The sequence below is a fragment of the Myxocyprinus asiaticus genome, chromosome 33 (assembly GCF_019703515.2).
Source record: "Myxocyprinus asiaticus isolate MX2 ecotype Aquarium Trade chromosome 33, UBuf_Myxa_2, whole genome shotgun sequence".
In the NCBI taxonomy this organism is placed as follows: domain Eukaryota; kingdom Metazoa; phylum Chordata; class Actinopteri; order Cypriniformes; family Catostomidae; genus Myxocyprinus; species Myxocyprinus asiaticus.
This window is the reverse complement of record NC_059376.1, coordinates 41285662-41298850: the sequence shown is the minus strand read 5'-3', so window position 1 is coordinate 41298850 and position 13189 is coordinate 41285662. Positions and strand designations below refer to the sequence as shown.

Here is a 13189-nt window from a genome sequence, read left to right as displayed (position 1 = left end):
ATCCATATGAGTGTTTAAATCCATATCTTTAGAAGTGATATAATAGGTGTGGGTGAGAAACAGATAATTTTTTTTACTCTAAATCTCTACTTTCACTTTCACATCTTAAAGTGAAAGTGGAGATTTAGAAAAAAGGTAAAAATCTGTTTCTCACCCACACCTATTATATCACTTCTGCCTTTATGTGATTTTTGGAGCTTCAAAGGTCTAATCACCATTCACTTGCATTGTATGGACCTACAGAGCTGAGATATTCTTCTAAAAATCTTCATTTGTGTTCTGCTGAAGAAAGAAAGTCATACGCATCTGGGATGGCATGAGGGTGAGTAAATGATGAGAGAATTTTCATTTTTGGGTGAACTAACCCTTTAATTCTTGGGGGGGGGGGGTATTTGTCTTCAGTGCAAAGGCAGCACACACTGATCAACACTGATTATCCTGTGGCATATCAATTGTCAGGGTTGAACAAATAAACTTGATAATAAATAAAACAATTCTGGGGCCCTAGCGCTGCATTTCAAATACAATACCTCTCTCCATACATATGTCATTTAAATTCTTTTCAGCGATTAATAGAAGAAAAATTAGGAAAAAAGAAATACATTAAAAAGAATAAACAAACCCCAAATGGCTACAACTGGGGAAAACAAACACAACTTATATTTGGTGACTAATTTCGTGAGCCACTATTCAAGAATTCTATACAATTTCTCATCTTAAATGCTATACGTCTCATTCTTACAACATTCTAATATATTATCTCATTAGTCTCGCATTTATGTTACAAAAAAAAAAAAAAACGCTTTAGTGAGAATGTCTCAGAATCAGACGTCACCAGAAAGCCAACAGTGCCCTCTAGCGGTCCATGCTAACATCACTTCCTGTCACTTTATAGCCAATGGCGCAAAGGGTTCTATTCAAGCACGTCCAAGGCCTTTAACTGGGGTTGCAAACCAACAGTCTCCAATTAATCTGGAAATCAGGTGAGTTTTAACGCTTTTTGGTGTCCAGAATCAACCCCAAATGGACTGCCGATCTGTGCAATGTCTAAAACAGAAGAAAAAGTCAAGGAAAAAGACAATTTCCACTAACTTTCTCAATGAAAGAGACACAAAGTAGATATTACGGTCTCATCCCAAAAGCACCTTTCACCCTGTGGCATTCCCAAGCACGTCAACGAAAATCTAATGTTTGCGAGATGATAAAGGAAATCCTACTCAAAAGAAACTCTTGAAAACAAACGCCAGTAAAACACCGTCCACTGGCCTTTTGAGAAACCTTTCAAGCTTTTAATGCAGTCACAAATCGCACCCCGCCTTTGCAAAAATACGTTTAGCAGTCCTCAAACGCCAACTGAAAGTGCTAAGCATCCTCTCCGGACGACTTTCTGCATGTTCCACTCCGTTCCGTATATACACGATTCCCTTCCGGGTGGGAAAATACAATTAAGCAACTACGCCCCACGAAAACAGTCTCTGGACGTCCTTCAACGTGTCCCAAGGGTCCTCCGCAGTTGTTCGTGTGTGGGCGTTTTGACCTGGTTCTGGGTTTAGTTGGAGCTGGCCGTGATGGGTTTGTCCAGCTCTATCTCCAGAGCTGACGCTGGAGTCTGCAGGCTGCTGAAACACGATTTACACACTCGATTGGGCTCGAACAACTGCTGGCTTGGCACCGGGATCTTCTGATCGCAACAGCTGGCACAGAACACATTCCCACAATTCCTGCAGGGGGCAGCAGAGGTGGGTGAGAAAGAGAGAGAGAGAGAGAGAGAGAGAGGAGGGAGTCAGAGTTCAGAAAGAAAACATACATAAGCACCTTCACATATTGAATATAAAAAACTTAAATAGTGCTGCTAAAGTTATTGAGCTATCTTCTAAAATTTATTTAAAGGAATAGTTCACCCTAAAAGTAGTAGCTTTTATGGTGTTTTTTTTGTGTGTGTGTGTGTGTGTGTGTGTGTCCTTTTTCAAGTTTGATAGTCCCTAATCACTATGATTACCATCACCGTGAACATTCTTCAAAATATCCCCATTTGAGTTCAATAAATGTCCAATAAAATATCTTTGTGACACTCTTTTGATTTCTTTCCATAAAAGAGGACCTGGATGTATTGAATCTGAATGTACTATATTTTTAAATGAAAAAATATTTCAATCAAATCTCAACCAATGTGAAATTTTAACCACTATTATTTTATATTACATTATCACTAGTATTATATGAAACATTATATACTAATATGATATATTTTGTTTATTATCATTAATACATATTTATATCCTTATATTACTTTATAATTATGTTATTTGAAGACAGCCCTAATTTAACCATTAATTATTGATATATAATTATCCACCATGAATGTGTCCCCCTTTTTTTTGTTATCCCCTTTTCTCCCAATTTGGAATGCCCAATTCCCACTACTTAGTAGATCCTCGTGGTGGCACGGTTCCTCACCTCAATCCGGGTGGCGGAGGACAAGTCTCAGTTGTCTCCACTTCTGAGACAGTCAATCCGCGCATCTTATCACGTGACTCGTTGTGCATGACACCGCGGAGACTCACAGCATGTGGAGGCTCATGCTACTCTCCGCGTTCAACGCGCAACTTACCACACGCCCCATTGAGAGCGAGAACCACTAATCGCGACAACGAGGAAGTTACTCCATGTGACTCTACCCTCCCTAGCAACCAGGACAATTTGGTTGCTTAGGAGACCTGGCTGGAGTCACTCAGCACGCCCTGGATACGAACTCACGACTCCAGGTGTGATAGTCAGCGTCAATACATGAATGTGTTTTTTTTAAAAAGCCACTGGTTATAAAAATTTCAAGTTTTAATGTTAATTTTTGGAAAATGCTGCAAATGTGTAACAATGAGCTTGTTTTGTTTTTACAACAGCAAGTGTGGGTTTTGAATTAACAACACACAAAAGTATATTAAAAATAACTTATTGCAAACAGTAAATTCATAAGGGCAAATTCATGAACAGCCATGTTATTTGACTATTTAAAACTAATAAGGACTATTAAAATTTATGATACATTTTCTGGATAATAAAAAAAATACCTATCTATAAGTAATGTAGATTTAAAATACAATAAATACCATGAACACCATTAAACAAATGTTTTAAATGGCAGAACAGTACTAAAAAAAAAATGTGTTTTTGGGGGTGTACGTTTTTATCACTCAGTAAACATGTTGAGAATTGAAAACAAATATATACAATATATATACACTGTGTATACACTCTTTGGCCACTTTATTAGGTGCACCTGTACATTTACTTATTCATGCGATTATCTAACCAGCCAATCGTGTGGCAGCAGTGTAATGTATAAAATCATGCAGATATGAGTCAGTCGCACGTACGATCAAACCGGTGTGATTACACTAGGCTAGGCCCAGATGTGTACGATCAAACCGGTGTGATCTGCATTCATGCTGTTGTTTACCAGCAAAATCAGTTGTCATTATGAACCAGTTGCTCAAATAATCTTTTCAACATCACAATATCTTTATTTTTATATGTTACAAACTTTAAAACAATCACTCAATAAACGTAAAAAGCCATTACCGTCGGAATGCACTGTTTTGATGCAGCGCTGCAGCCATGTTTTCTGACATCAAAGAATATACAAACTAGTCAGTCCACTTGAGCCTTTTCCCATTCCATCTGACAAAACCACATCCGGGGATGGGAGAGTGGAAGGGCTTGGTTTTTAGAAACTTCTATGCTCCTCCTTTTGTATGCTTCAATGACAATTCAAACTCAGAATCCCATCTTGCTTTGCAACGAAAATATGGCGCATCTTATCTATCATAATCAATCATTATAAACATCTAAAAACCACATATGTTTGATAATATACAATCTGACCTTCAGTGCACCCGCTGTGATATAATCTGACCTTCAGTGCATCTGCTGTGAAGTGTGAGGTAAGATTTATATTAATTACAGTGTGCATTAAAGAACTCACGCTGAGAGATCCGTTAGTACAGGAGAAACTCACGTGTGAAAAGGTTAATATTCACATGAACCATCAGAATGGGGAAAAAATGTAATCTCAGTGATTTGGACCGTGGCATGATTGTTGGTGCCAGACGGGCTGATTTGAGTATTTCTGTAACTGCTGATCTTCTGGGATTTTCACACACATCAGTCTCTAGAATTTACTCCGAATGGTGCCAAAAAACAAAAAAACATCCAGTGAGCGGCAGTTCTGTGGACGGAAATGTCTTGTTGATGAGAGAGGTCAACAGAGAATGGCCAAACTGGTTCGAACTGGTTGATGTGAACATTAACTGAAGCTCCTGACCCATATCTGCATGATTTTATGCATTACACTGCTGCCACATGATTGGCTGATTAGTTAATCACATGAATAAGTAGATGTACAGGTGTACCTAATAAAGTGGCCGGTGAGTGTATATACAGTATATAGTACATTACAGGTGAAATACTTAAAAAAAATTGCTAAATTTGTTCAAAAAGTGAAGTTTTTCTTCCTGCCAAAACTGTTGCTGTTTTACAGTTCAGAGTGTCAGCTACTGTTATGTGTTGTTTTTATATATTTAATGAAAATGAGATATTATTTAATTGCTTTAAAAAGCATTGCACTTCTGCTACATTTGGTCTCTGAGGGTTAAACACATTTACCAGAAACAAACAAAATACATATTTAAAAAAGACATCATGTCCTGAACAGAAAAAAAAAAAAAAGTGTTAAGGGAGGGAGGGGCTTCTTCAAGTCTGGACTGAACTAAACCCAGACACATGCAGATTAACCTCTAATAAATCACAAATCAGTAACAGGAGGTGTGTCAAATCACTGGCCAATGCTTCACACACTGTGCGTTTTAAATACATACACACACACACACACACAAAACATGCAGCCCTTTATAAATGACCGCAATCATGAAGATGCACAAATGCGAGGATAACAAGTAAACTGCCTTTCAACGTCTTGCAAAATCAATTTCTCACGAAATGCCATTTGAAGGGGTCATTTTATTGAAAAACAGGATTTAAAAAAAATATTTTTTGTATTACTACCAAATTACTAAGAAAGCTCTTTAGCCTTACAGGGAAAAAAACAATAAAATGCTGTATAAGTATAAAATATACCCCCCTGAAATCCTAATAATTGACAGACTCTATTGGTTAACCATATGATGAAAAGTCACATATTATCTAAAATGTTTTGTTAAACTTTTTTGTTGAAATTGTGAGGGATGTTAATGCCAGAGAAAATGAAAACGCAAGAAGCCAACACCTCAGTTCCCCCAACTACACGGCTCTCTGGAACCTGTGAAAATGTTATGGCTGGGCTGCACAATTAATCGAAAAATATCTGAGATTACAATTACAACTGCCACAATTAACTAATCGTGAAAAGTGTCAATTACAAAAGTCCTTATTGCATACTCCAGTCGCATCTAAATGTACTTTTCCCAATGTGTCAGTGCAATGATGAATCAGTGTTTAGATAAGTCTAGGCCCAGAAGGAATCTGATAATTGTTTTTTTTGTTTTTTTTTGCATTTTCTGTGCTGATTTTGTTGGAAAATCTACAACATTTTGCAGTGTGGCTTTGAGGAACAGTCCTAAAGTATAAATTTAGGGCAGTCTGATGCATGTTTATTCTCACATGAACACAGTCCTCGGTTTGTTTTGGATATGCAGCCTAAATTAAAAAAATGGCATGCAGTTTCTCTAAACAATGTTTTTATGTAAATTCTATTAATTAAAACTGATAACTGTAATTACAATATCAGGGAAGTAATCGACAACTCAGATTTTTGTCATAACCGTGCAGCCCTATTTTATGGTACAGTTCCTCCCCAACAATAACAGAGTCCGTTTCAACCCCATAAAGACATGTAGAGAGACAGGAGGATTAGGAGCACTCTGAAGTGATGGTTAACAGGCTGAGAAAAACCCCATGATAGAGAAAGAGAGGGCAGTTCTCACCAAATCTCTTCCATATGCTCCTTGCCTCTGTGGTGAGGAAAAAAAAGGAAGACTTTAGCTCTGTGCTAACAAAACCTAGTGAGCTGCCTATCTAGACAGCATTTTAAGTATCGCAGGCATGCTCCCAATATGAAGGATTATTACAGTGATGATATCTGCTTTCTAAGACACCTTGTTTCAGCCTAATCGGACCGAACGCGTTGCAGCGCAACGAATGGAACAGAATGCATGTCTTGAGAGATGTTTTTAAAAGTAGAAGTTCTTTCGAATAACTTGACATGGCGTCTTAAAAATACTGCACTCATGCTCGAAACGATATGTGGCGCAATGGTCAAACACGTCTGTCTAGCGCATGATTACATAAAGAGAAAACACAGCACTGAATGGATGTAAAAATGCATTGTGTGAATGGCCCCTTACTGTGGGTATGGACCGTTCCAAATCAATGACTTGTGAGGTTCCATTTTAATTAGCATGCTTAGAAGGTAGCTGCCTATGTAGACAGTACATAGCAAGGCAGTTCACTAGGTTTTGGAAAAGAGCTTTTCTGCTGCTAAAAGAACCACATCACTGTAATATTGAAATTGTGCTTGATATTTGCGCAATTTAAAAAGAAAACATATTTCATGTAACATAAGCGTATGAAATACGTCCTGCTGTTGCCACATCAGTGGCATGTGTACGCCATGTTGATTCTAGAGCGTTTAGCGGTTTAGCCATTTGCCAGTTGGGTAGTTTGTTTAAACTGCTGTGTTTACAAATGCTGCAGCAATGAGCAATGAGTAAATGAAACCAGCGAAAACTCGCCAAACATTTATTTTATTTACTGACTGACCAGAGGCGGAGGAATTTCAGGCACAAACATAAGGTTTTGCAAAAAACTTCAAGAAAATGAGTCAACACTAATGCATCCAACCCTCAAGGAGGTACAAGTTGGGGGACAGAACAGGAGTGACAGAAAGACAAGAGTGTTTTATGGTGTAGTCTGTGATGAAGTTTTACCTGCAGTGGTGCTTTCTAGTGGCCAGCCAGAACCCTCTCTCACAGCCGTAGCACTGGGCAGCCAGATGGTCCGGGTACCAACGGGTCACCTGCAAAAAAATGTACATGCTCAATAAAAAATCCAAATGCCTAATAGAAAATAAAGACAACACTGAATGTTCTTTGCAATACATCGTATTTTTGAGTGAATCTCAGTGGGAATTAATTTTGGGGGGAATTTTGGGATATCTATTCACCACTACATCATCAATAATGTTTTTATTGGTAAATATTATAAAGACAATTAATTTCAGAGGTGGAGAAAGTCACTGTATTTTTACCTTATGTGCCAGAGTAACTAGCACGCAGCCATCTTGAAAATTTTGTCTTTGATCTTCCGGTCTAGTGTATTCTATATAGATTTCTATGGTGTTGATGTCTAAGTGTAATTAGCTAGCGATGTGGATTTACAGGTTATAGAGTTGCCAAAAGTTATCACGAGTATTTTAAAGTATTCAGGGGATGTCATAGAAACGGAAAGCAGAGTGGAGAGAATTTAAAACAAGAGTACTTCATAACTACACAAGATCCTACCTTCACACTGTGGATGTACTGATGTGCCTTTGTGCTCATGAAACTCCACGAGACAACATAAAGTCATTAAAAATATCTCTGTACGACACCTGTGGCCATCTTCTCATGTCATCCACCCCTCACGTTATAGTTCAGGTGAGCAGATGTTTTGAGTGTTAATCCGGGATGCGGTGATATGATATTTTTACACACACACACACACACACACACACACACACACACACACTCACTCACAGAGTATGTTTTATTTTATATATTGCATTTACAACTATTTTAATCTCATTTAAGCCGAATTACACGTATATCAATTAAACGCTTGTATTATGAAAAAGTGCAGTGTGTCATAACTGTCTGAATGTGAGTTGCCAGGTCCAATTTACCTCCGTCTGTGTCGGAAAAACGAACACTTAGAAAAAAAACTTCATAAGCATTTTCATGCAGTAAAGAGGTGCGTAATACTTCCTGTGCTCCCACATTCAATTCATTTTGACTGACTCTTCTTAGTACACTCTAATACAAACAGGAAGTTAGATGACAACATTTGAAACAGCGGAGCATGGAAAAGGGGTGGGGCTGAATAAGGTGACTCTGTGTATATGTACATATATATATATATATATATATATATGTACACACATAAAAAATGTGTGTACATATACACAAATTAAAATCAAATCAAAGCTTTATTAAGGACACACAAGGTCCAAAACACAAACAATAAAACAAATACAAAAAAAAAAATATATATTATATACATATATACACACACACACACACACACACACACACACACACACACTACCGGTCAAAAGTTTTGAAACGACTGAAATGTTTCTCATGATCTTAAAAATCTTTTGATCTGAAGGCGTTTGCTTAAATATTTGAAATTAGTTTTGTAGACAAAAATATAATTGTGCCACCATATTAATTTATTTCATTATGAAACTAAAATTGTATTAAATGATTTGGACCAAATAATAAAGAAAAGCAGCCAATAAGTGCCCAACATAGATGGGAACTCCTTCAATACTGTTTAAAAAGCATCCCAGGGTGATACCTCAAGAAGTTGGTTGAGAAAATGTCAAGAGAACATGTCTGCAAATTCTAGACAAAGGGAAACTACTTTGAAGATGCTAAAATATAACACAGTTTTGATTTATTTTGGATTTTGTTTAGTCACAACATAATTCCCATTGTTCCATTTATGTTATTCCATAGTTTTGATGACTTTACTATTATTCTAAAATGTGAAAACAATTATAATAAAGAATGAGTAAGTGTTTCAAAACTTTTGACAGGTAGTGTATATATATATATATATATATATATATATATATATATATATATATATAAATAAATATACATGTTCTCTTACAATATCATATACAGTATTCACAACATATGACCATCAAATCCAAGTCTTTTTATCACAATGGACCCTTTTCAGATTTCCAGGTTTGGAATAGGGCTGTGTATTGATACAGCGTCCTGATTCAATTCGTATTCACAATCTCTCGATTTGATTCTGATTCATATGGGTATATTTGAGTTAAAATGTCTATTTCACTTACACATGAAAGATATTCCCTCTCAACTAATGCTGTTAAATGTACTGGGGACCTTTTCAAAAATACCTTTAGCAGGGTGTGAATTACACGACGACCTTCAGGGGGGTCAGGGGGTGAATGGGGGCAGGTGTTGATGTTAGGGATAATGAATGATTTAATGATACACTTTACATTAATGTTATATACGTTAACGCATGCACGTGTAACATGTATTACATTTCTAATTAGGTTCAATCCATATTTTCTATGCATTTTTTCATCTTGGTGTGTGAATTTGTTCATACAATATTGTTCATTGTTAGTTCATGTGAGTTCTTAATGATGTTACATTACTATTTTTTTATATTAAACTGTATTAGTGTATGTAGAAACTGACATATACCATGATTAAAAACGATGCCTGATCATGGTAATTAACTGTGTAATGTATACACACGACAACCTTACTGTAACGACTTACCGATACATTTAATACAAACGAATCAAACAATACTTCCATGGCTAGATTACGTAAATGTAAATATTATCATGGACTTTTTCAACTAATCCTAAACAAACTTTTCTTCACTAAATAGTAAAAATCTGTCTGCTTTTTCCTCTTTCTCTGGCTCTTGTTGTCTTCACTGGTGATTGAAATCTCAGTACAAAAGGAAGGATTTATTTATTTACAAATATCACTCCTATAACTCACTTTCATTATAGGGCTTAATTGAACTTTTTCTCAGTTCAAACAGTGCATTTGTGAGTATGTTTTTTAAAAAAGATAAATGAGTTGATTTACTTATTATTCTTAAAAATATTATTCTGTATGACTTGAGAGCAATTATCTTATGGGATCAAAATCCCGTCAAATGTGTTGTGGTCACGGATCCACAAATAATAAGCATGAATCAAAAAATAATAAGTGCAGATAGAAAAATAGTAAGCACAAAAATAAATAAAAAGTGTCTTTAGTTCAGGCATTATTTAAGTCTTCCTTGTTTGTAGGTTATTGGCTGCATATCTTTAAAAAAAACAACAACAAAAAAACAATTCTGGGTTGGTGTGGATGTTTGTTGCATGTTTTTACTAGCTGTACCAATGTAGTCACGAGTTCAGAACCCAACTTGATCCGCTTTTCCATGAAACAAAATCCAGATCCCGACACCAAGGCCTATTATAATACTGATGAATATAGAAATGCTTACATATAATTGGGCATTTTTAAAAGGTGTGCATTATTGCTGACACCTACATGCACACTTTGGAGTTGGTTTTATGCCTCTACGTCATTTGCTTCAAATGTTACTGAAGTTGTATACTCTATGTTATGGAAATGTTTGTAAATGTTTTGGATATGTACGCTCCAATGTTGCCTGTCTCTTTAGAGACGGTCCCTAAATTTGCTACTATTTGTGAAAAAAGAACGTCCAACGTCAAGCCAACTTTATTGCATTATTTATTGACGTGGGGATGCTTGGTCACTTCTGATTTCGCTGCAGTATCGTGGAAAAAGAAAGTACATGTAGCCGTGCCAACGATGCCAACGTAGGATATAACAGCACATTCAGCAACATGGAAAAGCAGATCAAGTTGGGTTCTGAACTTGCGACTTCACTGGTACAGCTAGTAAAAACATGTATTAAACATCCACACCAACCCAGCCTTGTTTTTTTTGTTTTTTTAGATATGCAGCCAATAACCTACAAACAAGGAAGTCTTAAATAATGCCTAAACTAAAGACTCTGCTAACTAAGCTGTCTCCATACATGTGTTAATGGACTATGATAATGGCCTGCTCGGACAACACATTGTTTCCTATTGCTGCAGAAAATACTCAAAACAGACACAAGCAGCGTATCTATCAACCACAAAAAATATAATATTGAGCAGCAGCCGTCGGAGTAGTATTGGATTGACGTCACCTCCCCTCTTCAAATGATTGGCTAGAGGAGGAGCTATCGATCAAGAACTAGTGGACCAACGGGGACACAAAACACCCCCTGATTTACATGAAACTCTACCCACAAGTTTTGGAAAACCAAGCGCATAACTTGGAAACAAAAGCAAAGAAAAATACAGCGTAAATATACAAAAAATGAAAATATGAGCAAAATTGTCAGAGAGCACAACAAACAGTAATATAACCAAGGAAAACATGATTTTGTTTGCAATTCTGATGACTTTGCTTTAATTTTTCTGTTGTTTTTTTGCAGCATATTTTAAATGTGTTTATATATTTTTGATTCATGCTTGTTATTATTTTGATCTGCGCTTTTTATTTAATTTGATCTGCGCTTATTATTTTTTGATTCTCGCTTATTATTTTTGGATCCGTGACCACAATACATTTGATGGGTATTTGATCCCATATTGTTTTTTTTTTTTTTTTCTACTGGCCAATGATGATTCTGGAAAAAATGCGCCCACAGCCTATTGTTGCTATAGTAATGAACACAACTTCCAAGCGTGTCTGATTAACAGGACGTGCGCTTTTTTTTTCAGCTTTGTTTTTTTTCTCCTCTTTTCTCCCCAATTTGGAATGCCCAATTCCCAATGCGCTCTAAGTCCTCGTGGTGGCGTAGTGACCCGCCTCAATCCGGGTGGCGGAGGACGAATCTCAGTTGCCTCTGCGTCTGAGACCGTCAATCTGCACATCTTATCACGTGGCTTGTTGATCACATTACCGCGGAGATATAGCGCATGTGGAGGCTTCACGCTATTCTCCACAGCATCCACACACAACTCATCACGCGCCCCACAGAGAGCGAACCACATTATAGTGACCACGAGGATGTTACCCCACGTGACTCTACCCTCCATAGCAACCGGAGTCACTCAGCACGCCCTGGATTCAAACTCGCGACTCCAGGGGTGGTAGTCAGTGTCAATACTCACTGAGCTACCCAGGCCCCTTATTTCAGCTTTGTTGTTAGATTTGTGGTTGTTGTTTGTTATTTCAGCAGACAGCTTGCTTCATACATTCGGATAATCAGCATTAAGTTAAAGAGGGTAAATTTTATCACTCAGCTTATCTGTGTACAAGCATTTTAGACACATTCACGGTGCTCTGTCCATGCACGTCCTTAAATGAAGTTTTTTTTTCAGTGCATTCACTGGAACCGCTCAGGCAAGGTCAATGGTATGACCCATTTTAGGGGTGGCACAGATTCCAATTTAAAATCAAGCAGAGCTATGGAAAAGTGCAAAAAATGTGAGAAAATCAAGCTGCGATTAACCCCCTCCCCCAATAGTAGGCTAATTCTTGCTTTATTATCGTCAAGTTGACTGATGCTGTTGACAGACAGATTGTATTTTTGGTTTATGTGTAGGTAATCGGGATGCATTAGCAGCCACACAATAAACTGTGCAGAACAGAAAGAACCACATGTAATACAAATAAATACATTTATTTGGACACACATTATAAATATTGTACACAAAAGTTCAGTATTCTCTGTAACGCAACTTTGAAACAATATGTATTACAAAAGCACTAAAATACATTTAATTTAAATGTCCACATTATTTTCAAATTCACTTTTGAAAAGAATGCATGTCGAGACATGTGCAATGCATCATAAAGCATCTCACTACTGTACGTCACTTCTCATTATAATGTCTTCCAGCACAGAATTCCTTCATTAGGCTTGAGAAACAGCATGGAACAGCTTAAACATCATCACTACTCATTTCACCGCTCTCATCTGGAAGGAATAACACAGTTTGTTTTATGCTGAGTAATAATGTCACTTCAAAACATGTTAAAGATACACTAAGGCCAACGCTGAATAGAAATCAACATACTCTAAAAGTTTCTAATGCATTTTTAGCACAAGTACACACACCTGTTTGCATAATCATGCTATCGTTTCTTTGTAGTTAATGGTGCTCCTTTTCTGCACGTCTATCGTAGACGGGTCATAACGGTGGATAGGATAAGTATTCTCCGCTGTTGAATTCTTGTCAAAAAAGTGAAAAGAGCACACAAACAAATTATTCCGAGGCTTTTTCGAACAGATGTTCCGAAGCCAATCCTTCTGCAGGCAGCTGAATGGCGGAGAAGCATCTGGGACAGAAGCACTGTTA

General features: G+C 37.0%; 1 protein-coding gene across 10 annotated transcripts in view; it reads right to left on the bottom strand.

Moving 5' to 3' along the window:
* Positions 1-359: 359 nt before the first annotated feature.
* The window catches only part of LOC127423720 (myotubularin-related protein 3-like), a 60567-nt gene continuing 47737 nt past the window's right edge, over positions 360-13189 (bottom strand). For 8 of the 10 annotated variants that reach the window (XM_051668244.1, XM_051668248.1, XM_051668250.1 and 5 more), the window contains 3 exons: positions 6981-7069; positions 5979-6005; positions 360-1721 (listed from right to left, as the gene is read on the bottom strand). In XM_051668244.1, the coding sequence (XP_051524204.1) occupies positions 1550-1721; positions 5979-6005; positions 6981-7069 (288 nt within the window). In that variant the 3' untranslated portion in view covers positions 360-1549. Of the gene's footprint in view, positions 1722-5978; positions 6006-6980; positions 7070-12494; positions 12808-12948; positions 13063-13189 lie in introns of those variants that run through there. The other 2 variants (XM_051668251.1, XM_051668253.1) reach the window with 2 other exon arrangements.